This window comes from Vipera ursinii, assembly GCF_947247035.1.
Source record: "Vipera ursinii genome assembly, chromosome: 2".
Lineage (NCBI taxonomy): Eukaryota > Metazoa > Chordata > Lepidosauria > Squamata > Viperidae > Vipera > Vipera ursinii.
Window position 1 is genome coordinate 16,678,626 of NC_139513.1, and position 19,673 is coordinate 16,698,298.

Here is a 19,673-nt window from a genome sequence, read left to right on the forward strand (position 1 = left end):
TTGAACCTGGTTAATACCCTGATGGGGCTCCAATAGGAAATACAGTGCTTTTTAGCTAAACATGGAAGGAAAAAAAGGTAGATCCCAGAAGAGGCCAGTGGCAGATCACTCTCATTTGGTTGCCAAGAAAGCAACATGTCCATAAAACCCCAAATAATCAAAATTAACTTGAAGTAGAAAACGGAGGGCACCGGTTTTCAAGACTACAGCACCAGCGAAATAAAATCGGAGCTAGGAAGGAATATTTAGCAGCTGAGTTCCTTCTCTGCTTTTACACAGTGGAGAAAACCAGGCAGCCCTCCTTGCTCCCGGCTTCTTCTCCGACATGATCTCAGCTCACCTTCCAGCCACGGCTTCGACACGGGGGAAAAACACACGTGACACCCTCCACGACTCCGTCCTCCCATGGAAGAGCCAGGAGTGGCCGTCCCTGCGATACCCAAAAGACCGACTAGGCTTAGATCGCCCTGGAGAAAAGTTATGACTGTGGTCGCCAAGAGTGAAAAACGTCACTTAATTAAACAATCTGAGAAATTCTATATATTGAGACAGAATGAGCCTACGTTCAGCCTCACGTCGCTAGGTGGAGCTCTAACACAACAACAGCGCCTGCAGAACTGTCAATCTAAAAGCGGCATCCGGGGTGGCTGAGATACGACATCCCACCGGAAGGGGCGCAGGTGAGCTGAAGGGAGTTAAAACTATAGATTATTGGTAGAAGGGCTGCCGAGGAGAGGCAAAGAGGAGAGAAACTTCCTCTTCCGGCTCATCGATGGGAGGATGGATGCATGGCGGGCGCCTCTCGTGCTCTTCCCGGGACTAAAGCATCAGCTGGACGGTGAGTGGAGGGCAGGTCGGAGGAGAAGCCGGAAGCAAGCAGGGCTGCCTGGTTTCCTCCACGGTGTAAAAGCAGAGAAGCAACTAGGCTGAAGCATGTCGGCTGCTTCTTTCTCTCCCCAAATGTTATCACTACTTATGCTGTATAATTCAAAACTTCTGCCTGTAATTTTGTGCTGGGAAATGGGGGAAAGTAACATTTAAAGGCCTGGAGGCTGAAACCTATGAAGAACTGTTGCAGGATTTGGGTTTGGCCGGTCTAGAGAAAAGGAGGATTTTTTTTGGGGGGGGGGGAGAGATGATAGCGGTATTCCAGTATTGGAGGGGATGAGTTTATTTTCTAAAGCACCAGAAATCAGAATAAGAAACAATGGGTGGAAACTAATCAAGAAGAGAAGCAACCTGGAATTAAAGAGACATTTCCTAACAGCGAGAAGTCGTAGTGGAACAGCTTGCCTTAAGAGGTTGGGGGTGCTTGGACATGTGATAAAGTAAAGAAATATTTGACTAGGATTCATATTTTAATGCAGAAAATTCTTGAATATGAATATTAAACCAGACTCCTTCCTTCTGGGCCGAATGTAAAAAGACTTGGAAACAAAATTTGAAACTCTGATCTTATATATGGTGACTGCACCAAGACTGACATATGATGCACAAAAATGGAAGGGTGTTCGAATCACACCATGGACGAATGGCTACAAAACTGATGGAATTGACTGTTTTGATAAAAGAAAAGAATATAAGTACATTTGTTTCTATTTGGAAGCCGCTTCTGGACTTTGTCCTTGAGGTGGAAGGAAGTGATATCATGATTTTGGGTTATACCGATGACTGATTTGTTCATACAGAAATGGCTAGTGATACTACTAGAGATTTGATACAAGATTTGATGTTCATGCCTTATTTTACTGCAACAGAGGGAGTTAGAAGTCAACGTCTTTTTTTCTTTCTCCCCCCCCCCCTTTTCCACACTTCTCATTTTTTTATTTTTTTTTATTCCATTTATATCCCGCCCTTCTCCGAAGACTCAGGCGGCTTACAAGCTTAGCAGTAGCCTTCATTCTATGTATATGCCTGCTTATTAGGGCTTTCGCCCCCCCCCCAAAGCGGCATTATTACAAAGTCAGCTTATTGCCCCCAACAATCTGGGTCCTCATTTTACCTACCTCGGAAGGATGGAAGGCTGAGTCAACCTTGAGCCTGGTGGGATGCGAACCTGCACTAATTGCAGGCAGCTGGTGTTACTTAAGGAGGCATTAGCCCACTGCTCCACCAAGGCTCTTTTTTTTCCCCTTCCCCCGTTGTTCCTTGCTATTTGCTTTTGCATTTTCATATGTTATAAGTGAATAAAATTATTTAACTAAGAAAAAGAAAGTTATGAGTGCTTCATCACTGGAGGTTTTTAAGAAAAGATTGGACAGCCAATTGTCTGAAATGGTATAGGGCAGGGGTAGGTAACCTCGGCTCTTTTATGACTCATGGACTTCAACTCCCAGAATTCCTGAGCCAGCACAGCTGACTCAGGAATTCTGGGAGTTGAAGTCCATGAGTCATAAAAGAGCCGAGGTTGCCTACCCCTGGTATAGGGTCTCCAGGTTGAGCAGGGGTTGGCCTGGAAGACCAACAAGGTCCTTTTGCAGCTCTATTCTGATTGATATATATGGACGCATATGCACACAGAAATACATATTGATAGGTGTCTTTTTCTGTGAGAATATCTGTACGTATATCTATCCAAGCCAAAAAGAGAATTTTATAACTGAATCAATATTTGAACTTGAATTTTCCTAGTCTTCTATATGCCAAATATTAGACGTTTAAACTAGAATTTTGATGTTTTCATGGTAATTTTGAGGTTTTTTTTGGGGGGGGGTTGCTGCTTTTACATGTCCTGCAGCCATTTGTAGAACAATAATGAAACTAAGGCATTAATGTGAATCTTACAGACAAAGAGGATGCCAAGAAGAGCACTCTGGACAACGGAGAATGAGAAGCATCATTAAAACGCAAAACAAACCATCAATCAAAATCTTGCCCACTTCCTCCAGAAAGTGTAAAAACTCTTCTCCTTCCTCAACAGATGAGAGACAAGGAAGAGAAAAACAAGAATAAAGTTTTCAGCTGGAAAAAATGGACTATTTGCAACTCAAGGAAACTACATGAGAAGTCAAGGAAGATAACATCCAAATTTTAAAAAATGGAAATAACTGAGTCAGTGGGAAGCAAACAGTCCCTTGGATAGCTGAAATGGGCAGGCATTAATTAAAGGTTTAGAGGAAGGAAAGAGCATTTTGACTCAAAGAACCTCCAAGTAAGAGCTTAGAAACATTTTTGGCATCCTCAAGAATCCAAGAAGTGAAAAACCCCCACAGACTGCCCAAAGTGGGAAAATAGAGGTTGCAGATCATTGCACGAGACACTCCACCCACTGAAATGTGATACAGATATTGGGAGTGTGGCCAAAACCTTACTCAGAATGGCTTCCACATGTTTCATGGAAGGACCTATACCAGAGAGAAGCTCTACCAGTGCTCTTAATGTGGTAAAAGATTTAGCATGCACCACTAACATGGTGAGACATAAGAAGCCTCACATAGAGAAACCTTATGAGTGCCCAGATTGTGGGAAAAGATTCATTTGGAATTCCCTTCTTGTGGCACATCAGAGGACTCACACAGGAGAGAAACCGTATGAGTGCCCAGATTGTGGGAAAAGGTTCATTTGGAATTCCCTTCTTGTGGCACATCAGAGGACTCACACAGGAGAGAAACCGTATGAGTGCCCTGATTGTGGGAAAGATTTCTCTCAGAAATCTGACCTGGTGACACACCAGAGGACTCACACAGGAGAGAAACCATATGAGTGCCCAGAATGTGGGAAAAGTTACCGTCAGAGTTATCACCTGGTGGTCCACCAGAGGACTCACACGGGAGAGAAACCGTTTGAGTGCCCAGAGTGTGGGAAACGTTTCACTGAGAATTACAAGCTGGTAAGACACCAGAGAACTCACACGGGAGAGAAACCATATGAGTGTCTGTATTGTGGGAAGTGTTTCAGTCATAGTTCTAACCTCGTGATACACCACAGAACTCACACAGGAGAGAAACCATATCAGTGTCTGGATTGTGGGGAAAGTTTCAGTCAGAATTCCCAACTTGTGAGCCACCAGAGAACACACACAGGAGATAAACCATATGAGTGTCTGTATTGTGGGAAAACTTTCAGTCAGAATTACCACCTGGTGAGCCACCAGAGAACTCACACAGGGGAGAAGCCATATGAGTGTCTGCACTGTGGGAAATGTTTCACTCAGAATTCGAAGCTGCTGAGACACCAGAAATCTCATACAGGAGAGAAACCATATCGGTGCCAAGATTGTGGGAAAGGTTTCAGTCAGAATTCCTACCTGGTGAAACATCAGAAGACTCACACTGGAGAGAAACCATATGAGTGTCCTGATTGTGGAAAGGAATTCTCTTGGAAATGTGACATTGTGAAACATCAGAGGACTCACACAGGAGAGAAACCATATGAGTGTCCAGATTGTGGGAAATGCTACAGTCAGAATTCGTGTCTTGTGGTACACCAGAGAACTCACACGGGTGAGAAACCCTATGAATGTCCTGATTGTGGAAAAGATTTCTCTAGGAAATCTACCCTGGTTAAACATCAGAGGACTCACACAGGAGAGAAACCACATAAGTGTCGTGATTGTGGGAAAGGTTTCCATCAGAGTTACTACATGGTGATACACCAGAGGACTCACACGCGAGGAAGACTATATGAGTGTCTGGATTGTGGCAAAGGTTTCACTCAAAATTCCAACCTGGTGAGACACCAGAGAACTCACACAGGAGATAAACCATATGAGTGTCTGTATTGTGGGAAAAGTTTCAGTCAGAATTCCCACCTTGTGATACACAAGAGAACTCACACAGGAGAGAAACCATATGAATGTCTGTATTGTGGGAAAAGTTTCAGTCAGAATTCCCACCTGGTGAGCCATAAGAGAACTCACACAGGAGAAAAACCATATGAGTGCATTGTGGGAAAGGTTTCACTCAGAATTTCAAGCTGCTGAGACACTAGAAATCTCATACAGGAGAAAAAAACATATCGGTTCCCATATGGTGGGAAAGGTTTCACTTGGAATTCCTACCTTGAGGAACATCAGAAGACTCACACTGGAGAGAAACCAATATGATTGTCCAGATTGTGGGAAATTTTTCTGTCACTATTCCTGCCTGGTGATACACCAGATAGCTCACATGGGAGAGAAACCCTATTAATATCTTGATTGTGGGAAAGACTTCTCTTGGAAATCTGACCTGGTTAAACAGTGATTGTGGGAAATGTTTCAAACAGAATTACTACATGGTAAAACACCAGATGACTCAAAGGGGACAAATAGCCATTTTTTAAACAATAATTAAGCTAGTTCGTTAATAATAATATTTTAGAGAGAGAGGATACCAAGGATTCTGGATAACAGACAATGAGAAGCAGCAGAAAGTGTTAAAACCCTTATCTTTCCTCAGCAGAGAAGATACAAGGGAGAGAATGACTCAAAAAGAGTTTTGGAGTGGAAAAATAGACTATGTGGAACACAATAAAATATTGCCTGTAAAGGTAAAAAGGTATAACCTCCAAATTTAGAAAAAGGGAAATATCTGGACATCAGTGGGAATGAAAAGATCCTTTGGATAGCCAAAGTCCTTCACAAAAGCCTTTGTGGAAGGAAAGAGTGTCTTGAATCAAAGCACCACCAGACAAGGGGTTAGAAATATTTTTGGCCTACTCATACGTGCAAGAATATCAGGGTTGAAAATACCTGACACACTGCCTTTTTGTGGAAAAAATAATTGCAAGCTGGTGATACACCGAAGGACTCACACGGGAGAAAAACCATAAGAATGTCCAGATTGTGGGAAAGTCACCAGTAAGTCTAGTCTTATAAATCATGTAAGGTTACATATAGGAGTGAAGCCATTCAAATGCCCAGACTTCGCTGCGGACAATGTTTCACACAAAATTCCTCTCTTATCAGATGCAAGAAATTCCACACCAGGTGAAATTCAATGTTTCTAAAGGAATCTTGAACTTTGTTTCTCATCTCTCACTGGAAGCCCAGCTGTGAAAAGAAGCATTTAATTTCTTGCCTTACTCTTTTTAGTCAAATGTGTCTTAGTATCAACCATGGGGGAGGAGATCTCATCGTCCTTTCTCTGAATCAGTGAGGTTTTTTACTTGCACGGAGTCGAGATGAATTGCTGTGCTGGGCGAGATAAAGCAAGCTTGGTTCTCTATTAGATTATCTTTGCCTTTTTCTACATATAATAAAAGGGAATATAAACATGTATGTATCTATGTATTTTTACTTATAAGAAAATGTATATGGCAGTCCAACTAGTGGCTCCACACGATTTACATCAGTAATTCTTTAATACAGAAACCAATAAACCCCATATATTGCAAATGGCCAAATGCAAAGCCTCAGCATTTAACTTAATTGCCCTCAATTACAGGGCACCTCTAGCAAGGTTGTCTTTTGGATGATCAGTTGATCAGTTGATTTTTTGCTTTTGTTCAAATTAGATGTTAACCAAGCTTCCTGGCCTTACTTAACTACGTTCATGCCTAACGCCATTCTTGCAAGGAGTTAAATCAGAACTTTACCTCAGGGTTAGGGGCATATAAGTTTGATCAATAAAGAAATGCAAAGTCCTTCAGTGCCCCAGTCAACTTGCAGATGGGAAGCCTCAGCCAGGCCATTGTTCAGTTTCCTCTCTTTCTCCTCTGATTTATTTAAAATATTTAGGTAGCCACCCATGAAATAAACTGGCCAACTTCCAATCAATTATTAGCTTAAAAACCATATTAAAACCAAATGCAAAACCAGGTACCAAATGAAACTTCTGATGTGCAGGTGCCTCTTCTTATCCTAGTGCTTAGGGGGAAAGCTAGATCTTCCTTGCTGTATGGAAGACTAGGAAGATAAAGGCCTGCCACACTTCAAGGGGAAATGTGTCTCACAGGGCAGGGTCTGCAATGGAAAAGACTTCCTAGTTCCTATCAGATGGCAATATTGAAGGGAAGAGGCTAGGAGTGTGTCCTGTTGGCTCAGTGGTTAGAATTCAGTGTTGCCGGCTGATTCTGCCCACAGCTTGAAATTCGATCCTGACGGGGCTCGAGGTTGACTCAGCCTTCCATCCTTCTGAGTTCAGTAAAATGAGGACCCAGATTATTGGGGGAATATTGTGTCCATGAGTGTGCTATAAAGCAGCGTGGGGTGGTATATAAATTCTCAGTGCTATTGCTATAAGAAAAAAAATGGCTTTAAAGGTGATGACCTTGAATTGCACCTGTAAAGGAACGGATCCAGTGCAGCTCGCATCACAAAGATGTTTCAGAGACAATTTAGGGGCTCCCATTGTTTCCGCTGCTGCGTTCTGGACCCCTTGAAGTTCCTAGATCAGGCATGTCAAACTCACGATGTGACGTCGCGCAATGTGTCCTGACATTTCCCCCATGGCCGGCAATGGGATGGGCGTGGTTTTGGGGTGACGCATCCAGCCTGCGGACCGGCAGTTTGACTTGCCTGCTCTACGTGAACCAGGGCACTGATCCAAACAGGAGGTGACCAAGACATGAGTGACCCGTGTTGTAAAGCCTCCCTGGTCCAGGAAAAGGGCACACAATTGGTACACCAGATGAATCTGTGCAAAGCCCCTCCCCCAACTATGATCTCAAGCAGGAACCGGAGTCCAGGAGGACCCCCAGGTTGTGCACGAGCTCAGCTGACAAAGGAGATCACATGACCCCAGGACACTGAAACCGTCCCAAATACGAGTCAATTGCCAAGCCTCTCAATTTTGATCCTGTGACGAGGTTGGTGCAATGGTTGCAAGTGCGAAAATTGATCACTGTTGTTCAGTGCTGTTGTAGCTTCAAATGGTCACTAAATGAAATGTTGTAAGTCCAGGACTACCTGCACATAGTTGTGTCATAGGATGGGTGGTCTCCCCTAGCGGTTTCATGTAGATATGGAAAAGGAGTGGCCAAAGTCTTGAGCCCCGGCAAGCCCAAAACAGCAGGGGCCTAGGACTCGGCCCCTCCCACCCACATGGAGTGGAACTGGCCATGGAGATAGAAGCAGAACCACCGTCATAATGTGCCTCCTGTTTCCAGTCCCCCAACCCATCCAGAAGGTTATCATGGTCAATGGTACTGAAACCTGAGGAGAGGTTTAGGAGGGGCAGAATGCTTGTACCAAATCCCAAGCTCTCCAAAAGTCCATGAGTTGTAACCAATGTCGGAGAAAGGTTACCAGTTTTGAGCAAGAATGGCGCCAGGCATGAACGTACTTCCTTTTTGGGACTCCCAGACCATCCAAATGCCATCAGCCTTGCTAGAAGTGTCCAGTAATTTGCGGGTAAGTAAATGATGAATGTAGAGGCTTTGCATTTTACCATTTGCAATGTATGGGGTTTATTGGTTTCTAAAGGTAAAGGTAAAGGTTCCCCCGCACATGCGTGCTAGTCGTTTCCGACTCTAGGGGCCGGTGCTCATCTCCGTCTCAAAGCCGAAGAGCCAGCGTTTGTCCGAGGACGTCTCCGTGGTCATGTGGCCGGCATGACTAGACGCCAAAGGCGCACGGAACGCTGTTACCTCCCCACCATAGTGGTCCCTATTTTTCTACTTGCATTTTTACGTGCTTTCAAACTGTTAGGTGGGCAGAAGCTGGGACGAGTAACAGGCGCTCACTCTGTTACACGGCACTCGGGATTTAACCCGCCAAACTGCCGACCTTCTGATCGACAAGCTCAGTGTCCTAACCCACTGAGCCACCGCGTCCCTTTATTGGTTTCTATTAAAGTTTAATTGCTGATCTCAGCTCACCTTCCAGCTGCTGATTAGACACTGGGGAAAGCAGACGTGACACCCTCCACGACTCCGTCCTCTCATGGAAGAACCGGGAGTGGCCGTCCCTGCGATACCCAAAGGACAGACTACGCTTAGATCGTCCTGGAGAACAGTTATGAATGTGGTCGCTAAGAGCGGGAAAACGCCACTTAATCAAACAATCTTAGAAACTGCAGACAGAATGAGTGTAGGTTCAGCCTCACGGCACTAGGCGGAGCTCTAACACAACAACAGCGCCTGCAGAACTGTCAATCTAAAAGCGGCATCCGGGGTGGCTGAGATACGACATCCCACCGGAGGCGGCGCAGCTGAGCTGAAGGGAGTTAAAACCATAGAGTATTGGTAGAAGGGCTGCCGAGGAGAGGCAAAGAGGAGAGAAACTTCCTCTTCCGGCTCATCAATGGGAGGATGGATGCATGGCGGGTGCCTCTCGTGCTCTTCCCGGGACTAAAGCATCAGCTGGACGGTGAGTGGAGGGCAGGTCGGAGGAGAAGCCGGAAGCAAGCAGGGCTGCCTGGTTTCCTCCACGGTGTAAAAGCAGAGAAGCAACTAGGCTGAAGCATGTCGGCTGCTTCTTTCTCTCCCCAAATGTTATCACTACTTATGCTGTATAATTCAAAACTTCTGCCTGTAATTTTGTGCTGGGAAATGGGAGAAAGTAACATTTAAAGGCCTGGAGGCTGAAACCTATGAAGAACGGTTGGAGGATTTGGGTTTGGCCGGTCTAGAGAAAAGGAGGATTTGGGGGGGGGGGAAGAGAGATGATAGCGGTATTCCAGTATTGGAGGGGATGAGTTTATTTTCTAAAGCACCAGAAATCAGAATAAGAAACAATGGGTGGAAACTAATCAAGGAGAGAAGCAACCTGGAATTAAGGAGACATTTCCTAACAGCGAGAAATAGTAGTGGAACAGCTTGCCTTAAGAGGTTGGGGGTGCTTGGACATGTGATAAAGTAAAGAAATATTTGACTAGGATTCATATTTTAATGCAGAAAATTCTTGAATATGAATATTAAACCAGAATCCTTCCTTCTGGGCTTAATGTAAAAAGACTTGGAAACAAAATTTGAAACTCTGATCTTATATATGGTGACTGCACCAAGACTGACATATGATGCACAAAAATGGAAGGGTGTTCAAATCCCACCATGGACGAATGGCTACAAAACTGATGGAATTAGCAGAGTTGACTCAATTGACTGTTTTGATAAAAGAAAAGAATATAAGTACTTTTGTTTCTACTTGGAAGCCGCTTCTGGACTTTGTCCTTGAGGTGGAAGAAAGTGATATCATGATTTTGGGTTATACTGATGACTGATTTGTTCATACAGAAATGGCTAGTGATACTACTAGAGATTTGGTACAAGATTTGATGTTCATGCCTTATTTTACTGCAACAGAGGGAGTTGGAAGTCAACGTCTTTTTTTCTTTCTCCCCCCCCCTTTTCCACACTTCTCTTTTTCCCCTTCCGTCGTTCCTTGCTATTCGCTTTTGCATTTTCATATGTTATAAGTGAATAAAATTATTTAACTAAGAAAAAGAAAGTTATGAGTGCTTCATCACTGGAGGCTTTTAAGAAAAGATCGGACAGCCAATTGTCTGAAATGGTATAGGGCAGGGGTAGGCAACCTCGGCTCTTTTATGACTCATGGACTTCAACTCTCAGAATTCCTGAGCCAGCACAGCTGACTCAGGAATTCTGGGAGTTGAAGTCCATGAGTCATAAAAGAGCCGAGGTTGCCTACCCCTGGTATAGGGTCTCCAGGTTGAGCAGGGGTTGGCCTGGAAGACCAACAAGGTCCTTTTGCAGCTCTATTCTGATTGATATATATGGACGCATATGCACACAGAAATACATAAATTGATAGGTGTCTATTTCTGTGTGACAAAAAGAGAATTTTATAATTGAATCAATATTTGAACTTCTATATGGAAAATATATCATAAAAATGTTAGAGGGTTAAACTAGAATTTTGATGTTTTCATGGTCCTATTTGAGTTTGTTGGGGGGGGGGTTTAGATGCTTTTATATGTCCTGTAGCCCTTTGTTGAAAAATAATGAAACTAACGCTTTAATGTGAATCTTACAGACAAAGAGAATGCCAAGAAGAGCATGTTGGACAACGGAGAATGAGAAGCAGCATTAAAATGCAACACAAACCATCAATCAAAATCTTGTCCACTTCCTCCAGAAAGTGTAAAAACTCTTCTCCTTCCACAACAGATGAGGGACAAGGGAGAGAAAAACAAGAATAAAGTTTTCAGCTGGAAAATATGGATTATTTGCAACTCAAGGAAACATTACATGAGAAGCCAAGGAAGATAACATCAAAATTAAAAAAATACAAATAACTTGAGTCAGTGGGAAAGGAAAGGTCCCTTGGATAGCCAAAATGGGCAGGCATTAATTAAAGGTTTAGAGGAAGGAAAGAGCATTTTGTCTCAAAGAACCTCCAAGTAAGAGGTTTTTGGCCGCCTCAAGAATCCAAGAAGTGAAAAAACCCCACAGACTGCCCAAAGTGGGAAAATAGAGGTTGTAGATCATAGCACGAGACAATCCACTCAGTGAAATGTGATACAGATATTAGGAGAGTGGCCAAAACCTTACTCAGAATGGCTTCCTCATGTTTAATGGAAGGACCCATACCGGAGAGAAGCTCTACCAGTGCTCTTAATGTGGTAAAAGATTTAGCATGCACCACTAACATGGTGAGACATAAGAAGCCTCACACAGGAGAGAAACCATATGAGTGCCCTGATTGTGGGAAAGATTTCGCTCGGAAATCTGACCTGATTAAACATCAAAGGACTCACACAGGAGAGAAACCATATAAGTGTCGTGATTGTGGGAAATGTTTCAGTCAGAATTCCTGTCTTGTGGTACACCAGAGGACTCACACGGGAGAGAAACCGTATGAGTGCCCTGATTGTGGGAAAGATTTCTCTCAGAAATCTGACCTGGTTAAACATCAGCGGACTCACACTGGAGAGAAACCATATGAGTGCCCTGATTGTGGGAAAGATTTCTCTCAGAAATCTGACCTGATTAAACATCAAAGGACTCCCACAGGAGAGAAACCATATAAGTGTCATAATTGTGGGAAATGTTTCAGTCAGATTTCCTGCCTTGTGATACATCAGAGGACTCACACAGGAGCAAAACCATATGAGTGCCCTGATTGTGGGAAAAGTTTCAGTTGGAATTCCCTTCTTGTAGAACATCAGAGGATTCACACAGGAGAGAAACCACACGAGTGCCCTGATTGTGGGAAAGATTTCTCTCGGAAATCTGACCTGGTTAAACATCAGAGGACTCACACAGGAGAGAAACCATATAAGTGTCGTGATTGTGGGAAAAGTTTCCGTCAGAGTTACTACCTGGTGCTACACCAGAGGACTCACACAGGAGAGAGACTGTATGAGTGTCTTGACTGTGGCAAAAGTTTCACTCAAAATTTCAAGCTGCTGAGACACAAGAGAACTCACACGGGAGAGAAACCATATGAGTGTCTGTATTGTGGGAAAGGTTTCAGTCAGAATTCCAACCTGGTGAAACACCAGAGGACTCACACAGGAGAGAAACCATATGAGTGTTTGTTTTGTGGGAAAAGCTTCAGTCAAAATTCCCACCTCGTGAGCCACAAGAGAACTCACACAGGAGAGAAACCATATGAGTGTCTTTATTGTGGGAAAAGTTTCAGTCAAAATTACCACCTGGTGAGACACCAGAGAACTCACACAGGAGAGAAACCGTATGAGTGTCTGCATTGTGGGAAAAGTTTCACTCAGAATTCAAAGCTGCTGAGTCACCAGAAATCTTATACAGGAGAAAAACCATATCGGTGCCCAGATTGTGGAAAAAGTTTCTGTTGGAATTCCCACCTGGTGGAACATCAGAGGAGTCACACAGGAGAGAAACCATATGAGTGTCCTGATTGTGGAAAGGAATTCTCTTGGAAATGTGACATGGTGAAACATCAGAGGACTCACACAGGAGAGAAACCATATGAGTGTCCAGATTGTGGGAAATGTTTCAGTCAGAATTCCTGCCTTGTGATACACCAAAGAACTCACACAGGAGAGAAACCGTATGAATGCCCTGATTGCGGGGAAAAATTCTCTCGGAAATCTGACCTGGTTAAACATCAGAGGACTCACACAGAAGAGAAACCATATTAGTGTGATTGTGGGAAATGTTTCAGTTGAAGTTACCACATGGTGATACACCAGAGGACCCACACGGGACAAACAGCCATTCTTTAAACAATAATGAAACTAGTCCATTAATAATAATCTTTTAGAGAAAGAGGATGCCAAGAGAAGGACTCTGGATAACAGACAATGAGAAGCAGCATTAAAATGCAGAACATCACAAAGATGTTTCAGAGACAATTTAGGGTCTCCCATTGTTGTTTCCGCTGCTGTGTTCTGGACCTCTTGAAGTTTCTAGGTCAGGCATGTCAGCCTTGGTGGAGCAGTGGGTTAATGCCTCCTTAAGTAACACCAGCTGCCTGCAATTAGTGCAGGTTCGAGTCCCACCAGGCTCAAGGTTGACTCAGCCTTCCATCCTTCCGAGGTAGGTAAAATGAGGACCCAGATTGTTGGGGGCAATAAGCTGACTTTGTAATAATGCCACTTGGGGGGGGGGCGAAAGCCCTAATAAGCAGGCATATACATAGAATGAAGGCTATTGCTAAGCACATTGATTTGTGCTTAGATTGTAAGCCGCCCTGAGTCTTCGGAGAAGGGCGGGATATAAATGGGATTAAAATTAATAAATAAAATGTCAAACTCTCGTGATATGATGTTGCGCAATGTGAGTTTTTCCCAATTGCCAGCAATGGGGTGGGTGTGGTTTTGGCATGATGCATCCAGACCGGCAGTTTCACATGCCTGCTCTAGATGATCCAGGGCACGAGCTCACAGACAAAGGAGATCACATGAGCCCAGGACACTGAAACCGTCCCAAATACGAGTCAATTGCCAAGCCTCTCAATTTTGATCCTGTGACGAGGAGGTTGGTGCAATGGTTGAAAGTGCGAAATATGGTCATCATTTACTTTTTTAAGTGCTGTTGTAGCTTCAAATGGTCTTTATCAAATTTATATGCCATTAATCCTGAGGTCACTTCTCCAATTTAATTCCTTGCAAGTAGGATTACCAGTTTGGAGCAATAATGGCGCCAGGCATGAATGTACTTAGTGAGGCCAGGAGGCCTGGTTAACTTCTAATTTGAAGAAAAGCAGGAATTTCCTTTTTGGGACTCCCAGACCATCCAAATGCCATCAGCCTTGCTAGAAGTGCCCTGTATTTGTGGGCAAGTAAATGTTCAATGTGGAAGCTTTGCATTTTACCATTTGCAATGTGTGGGGTTTTATTGGTTTCTATTAAGTTTTAATTGCTGAAAACTGAGTGGAGTCGCCATGAGTTGGGCTGCCATATACATGTTCTTAATAAATAAAAATGCATTCAAACATTATTTTATATTCTCCTTTATTATATGTAAAAATAACTGAAGGCGACGAACATTCCTAATATAGACTCAAGCTCTGTTTTTCTAGCCCAGCAGATCAATTGCCCTCAATTCTATGAAATTTCTCTGTACTGGGCCAGAGAAAAGAAGCTCAGATCAGAGAAAGGAAAGAAAAAAGAAAGTGAAAAGAAGGAGTGAAAGGAACTGATCAAGGAGAGATTCAGCTTAAGAAATGAGAAATTTTCTGACAGTGAGGACAATCAAGAAATTGAACAGCTTGCCTTCAGAAGTTGTGGGTGCTTCATCACTGGAGGCTTTCTAGAAGAGACCGGACAGCCACTTGTCAAAAATGGTACAGGGTCTCCTGCTTGAGCAGATGACATACAAGGTCCCTTTCAATTGTGTAATTTAATTACATTCTATTATATTTCTGCCTCATTTTTGATCCCAAGACATGTTTCACTTGGGCTTCCAGAGAAAAGAAACAAAATAGATTCCTCTACACAGATAAAATTTTGCCTTATGTGGAAGTTCTTGGGTGTGATAAGGGAGGAATTTTGTGTGAAAAACTATCTGCAATCAAGGTGTTGGAATGGCTACTCCCCTATGTGTAACCTTACATGATTTAAAAGGCTAGAACTAGTGCTGAAATCTTTCCCACAAACCAGACATTCATACAGTTTCTCTCCTGTGTGAATCCTCCACTGTATCACCAAACTGGAATTCTGACTGAAACCTTTCCCACATTCGACACCCTAATATGGATGATGATAATGATAACAACAACGATGATGATATTGGAAGGGACCTTGGAGGTTTGTTCAACCCCTTGCTCAGGCAGGAAACCCTATACCATTTCAGACAAATGGTTTTCCAGTTTCTTCTTAAAAACTTCCAGTGTTAGAACATTCACAACTTCTGGAGGCAGGTTGTTCCACTGATCATTGTTCTGTCAGATTTCTCCTCAGTTCTACGTTGCTTCTCTCTTTGGTTAGTTTCCATCCGTTGCTTCTTGTCCTGCTTTCAGGTGCTTTGGAGAATAACTTGACTCCCTCTTCTCTGTGGCAGCCCCTGAGATATTGGAACACTACTATCATGTCCCCCCTTCGTCCTCTTCATTAAACTACATACCCAGTTCCAGCAACAGTTCTTTATATGTTTTAGCCTCCAGTCCCCTAATCCAGAGGTCCGCAACCATTTGGACACTAGGGACTGGTTCCATGGAGAAAGGTTTTTCTGTGGACCGGAGGGGGTGTGGTTTCATGTGCTACCTGCATCCTGCGGATGGGGCTTTGCTTGTTTGCATGGCCCGCTTTCAGGCATGCCAGGGCCTGGTGCCAGTCCACAGACCGGGGGTTGGGGACCCTTGTCTTAATCATCTTTGTTGCTCTTCTCTGTACTCTTTCTAGAGTCTGAACATCTTCTTTACATTGTGGTGACCAAAACTGGATGCAGTATTCCAAGTATGGCGTTACCAAGGCATCCTAAAGTGGTATTAATACTTCATGTCATCTTGATTCTTTCCCTCTGTTAATGCAGCACAGCACTGTGTGGCCTTTTTTGGCAGCTGCAGCACACTGCTGGCTCATATTTAAGTGATTGTCCACTAGGACTCTTGAGATCCCTCTCAAGAGTTACTAAAATTGAGCACAGTACCACCTATACTGTACCTGTGCATTTGGTTTTTCTTGCCTAAATATAGAACCTTACTTTTTTCACAACTGAATGTCATTTTGTTAGATAGCCCCCAATGTTCAATTCTGACAAAATCCTTCTGTATCTTGAGCCTGTCTTCTGGAGTGTTGGGTATATTCCTGCCAGCTTGGTGTTGTCTGCAAATTTGATGAGTCCCTTCTATCCTCTCATTCAAATCATTGTTGAAGATGTTGAAGAGCACTGAGCCCAGAACAGAGCCCTGGGGCACCCCAATACACTCCTCCCACAAAGTAGATGTAGTTCCGTTGAAGACCTCATGCTGAGGACGTCCGGTTAGAAAGCTTCGAATCCATCTGGTGGTGATGCTGTCTAACCCACATTTTTCTATCTTTTTTTAAAAACAGATATTTTATTGAGAAGGCAATGTGGTAATTGGGTTAAACAATAGTTCAGTAATACAATATTTAGTAGGCATCTCAAACGTTACATCATCAAATATTTCTGTTTACCTTGACATTTGCTATTTCATATTTAAGCTAACAAATTTCTAATTGTATCAAAACTTAGTAAAAACTTCATTATCGCATTTATATTTCTTTTTTGCTTGTACATACCTTAATAAATCTCAATGAACAACCAATGTCCTGTTATTACATTTTACTTAATTTTAATTTTTAATTATGTATTTCCAGTTTGATCTTTAATATCCATAGTATTTAATTTTCAGGCAACCCAAATTTCCATTATCTCACTACTTAAAAATTATAATGTCTAGAATACACATATTACTTAACTATATTCTTATTCTATTCCATAAACATTTTCTACTTCCCACCCTAATACATCACCACCTTGATAATAGTCTCCTTCATTAGTTCAAATCCATCATCTATATTCTCTATAGTCAATCATTCAAACCTACTTCTCAGTTAATTTACATTTCCCTTGTAAATCTAAATCTTCAATATTAGACAGATTAATTCCTTATTTTTTTACTATTTTCTGACTATTTTAAATCTAGAAATCAAATTTTCCTTTGTCTCAAAATCTCCCTTTAGCCCACTAACTTGACAGTTTAGAGTCCTCTCTAATAAATCAAAAAACCCATCGCCCTGATATCCCAGATCCCCGTGTTTGTTCTGGCATAATTGTCTTCAATTCGATGTGGTCTTTTCCTTTCTCAGATTTCTTCTGGTTTGCATACGTCATTTCTAGTTTTGGATTTATTGTTTCATTGTCTGGATTTTCAGTAAACTGTACTTGTTCTGTAAAGCCCTCTGTATGATGACCCAGGGCCCCGAACAGTGACAAGCAGTCATCTAGCAAACAGTTCTTTAATCATTGCCCAAATTCTCCAAAAGCTCCCACAGAGTTCAAGCAAACACACACAGGCAAGACAGATAACACAAAAACAACGTAAATAGTCCTTCCAAATCTCAGCCTGCCTGCAGTCTGCAAGGGAAGACTCAGAAATATCTTCTATAGCTGAAACAGGAAACCAACCAGTCTGGACTTCACAATGACCAGGCTAGACAAGGCACAATTCACATCTCCAGATACACAGCATCTCCTTAAATCTTAGTCCCCAGGTGTGCCTTGTGAAGTGGGCCGGGATGGTCTCCTCCCGAGCAAGTGACCCTGCCTCCATTGTTCCCTCCTCCTCTCTGCTTTCCTTGCTCTGGGATGGGGGGGGGCTTGCTCCTCGTCTGCACTATGCCTTTCCTGTTGCAAACTTGAAGGGCCCTGGCTTGCCTCAGTCTGCTCTTCCCCACAGTCCTCCAAAGCCACAGACACCCCCTCCTGGGTCTCAACAAAGCACTCGTTTTCCTCAGTCAGGCTTGGATGGAGGCATGACACTGTCTTAATATCCACTTGTTACGCACCTGTTGTTTTATGAGTTAATAGTTTTCTGGCTGCAATCAGTGTTTGGTTTCTGGGGGTAAGCCAGCACCTTTGTTTTTCAGATTAGCTTTCAGTTTCTCAGTGTTTGCCAAAATGCTTTCAAGTAAATATTTTAACATATCCAAGGTCTTTTGCTGATCCTCCTCCATTTCTGACATAGTTACAGATGGTATTTCCAGTGAAGGCTATTTATTAAACAAGAATCAGTAAATGCTCACCTCCACCATTCCTAGAAGCCAATTTCACTGCCCAGCTGCTCGCTCAAAGTTAAGTCTCTCATAGATAACACCAAGGTCAGATCTGGGATCTTTTTCAGATCCCGGGCTAGGTTCTTATCTGATTTAATTTCTTTTGCAAAGAAAGTAGAATAACAGGTTCCAGTAAGAATTGTAACTTTTGGGGTCCCCAAATTCCAAACAGAAAATAGATATCCTATTGTGTAAAGTTGGTCTTTCCAAAGCTTTGTTTCCGTTGAGTAAACAGATGCCGCCATTTTAGAGGGTGAGGGAGAGGAGTTCCCTTCCCTCTCTCCTCAGAAGGGGAGATTTTCAAGGTTTTAACAGGAAAAGAACTTGGGGTACAGAGAAGGTAAAATCTCACCCAATTTCTCCACGTTGCTTTCATGGTGCTTGTTAGTAAGTATGGACTCTCCTATGTGAGTCCTCTGGTGTATCACAAGGTAGGAACTCTGACTGAAACATTTCCCGCAATCACGACACTTATATGGTTTCTCTCCAGTGTGAGTCCTCTGATGTTTAACCAGGACATATTTCTGAGAGAAATCTTTCCCACAATCAGGACATTCATACGGTTTCTCTCCTGTGTGAGTTCTCTGGTGGCTCACCAGGTGGTAATTCTGACTGAAACTTTTCCCACAATACAGACACTCATATGGTTTCTCTCCTGTGTGAGTCTTCTGATGTCTAATCAGGTTGGCATTCCGAATGAAACTTTTCCCACAATCTGGACACTTATATGGTTTCTCTCCTGTGTGTGTCCTCTGGTGTATCACAAGGTAGGAACTCTGACTGAAACATTTCTCACAATCACGACACTTATATGGTTTCTCTCCGGTGTGAGTCCTTTGATGTTTAACCAGGACATGTTTCCGAGAGAAGTCTTTCCCACAATCAGGACATTCATACGGTTTCTCTCCTGTGTGACTCCTCTGATGTTCCACCAGGTCGGAATTCCAACTGAAACTTTTCCCACAAACAGGACATTCATATGGTTTCTCTCCTGTGTGAGTCCTCTGGTGTATCACGAGGTAGGAACTCTGACTGAAACATTTCCCACAATCACGACACATATATGGTTTCTCTCCTGTGTGAGTTCTCTGGTGTCTCACAAGATTGGAACTATGACTGAAACATTTCCCACAATCACGACACATATATGGTTTCTCTCCTGTGTGAGTCCTCTGATGTTCCACCAGGTCGGAATTCCAACTGAAACCTTTCCCACAAACAGGACATTCATATGGTTTCTCTCCTGTATGAGTCCTCTGATGCTTAACCAGGACATATTTCTGAGAGAAATCTTTCCCACAATCAGGGCATTCATACGGTTTCTCTCCTGTGTGAGTTCTCTGGTGTATCACAAGGTAGGAACGCTGACTGAAACATTTCCCACAATCAGGACACATATACGGTTTCTCTCCTGTGTGAGTCCTCTGATGTTCCACCAGGTACCAATTCCAACTGAAACTTTTCCCACAAACAGGACATTCAAATGAATTATCACCTGTATGAGATTTCTGGTGTCTCAGCAGCTTGGAATTCTGAGTGAAACTTTTCCCACAATTATGACACTTATATGGTTTCTCTCCTGTGTGAGTACTTTGATGATTAACCAGGTCAGATTTCTGAGAGAAATCT

The 19,673-nt window shown here is 43.0% G+C and overlaps 2 protein-coding genes across 3 annotated transcripts; one reads left to right on the forward strand and one right to left on the reverse strand.

Moving 5' to 3' along the window:
• The window catches only part of LOC310635347 (uncharacterized protein), a 114,314-nt gene that overhangs the window by 55,889 nt on the left and 38,752 nt on the right, over window positions 1-19,673 (reverse strand).
• On the forward strand, window positions 755-19,254 carry LOC310635352 (uncharacterized protein). Of its 3 annotated transcripts, none has more exons than XR_014491391.1 (2): window positions 755-838; window positions 2,787-3,350. XR_014491391.1 is itself a non-coding variant. In XM_083354198.1 (2 exons), the coding sequence occupies exon 2, from the start codon at window positions 11,379-11,381 to the stop codon at window positions 12,942-12,944; it is 1,566 nt and encodes a 521-aa protein (XP_083210324.1). In that variant the 5' UTR covers window positions 776-838; window positions 10,856-11,378; the 3' UTR covers window positions 12,945-19,254. The 3 variants fall into 3 exon arrangements, 2 of the variants coding, with proteins under 2 accessions (XP_083210324.1, XP_083210323.1); XM_083354198.1 differs by lacking the exon at window positions 2,787-3,350 and adding an exon at window positions 10,856-19,254 and having other exon boundaries at window positions 776-838; XM_083354197.1 differs by lacking the exons at window positions 755-838; window positions 2,787-3,350 and adding exons at window positions 9,163-9,229; window positions 10,856-19,254.

Bases quoted from the DNA above. Each gene is read 5' to 3' on its own strand.
- LOC310635352 (XM_083354198.1), top strand. From the start codon at position 11,379: ATGGCTTCCTCATGTTTAATGGAAGGACCCATACCGGAGAGAAGCTCT.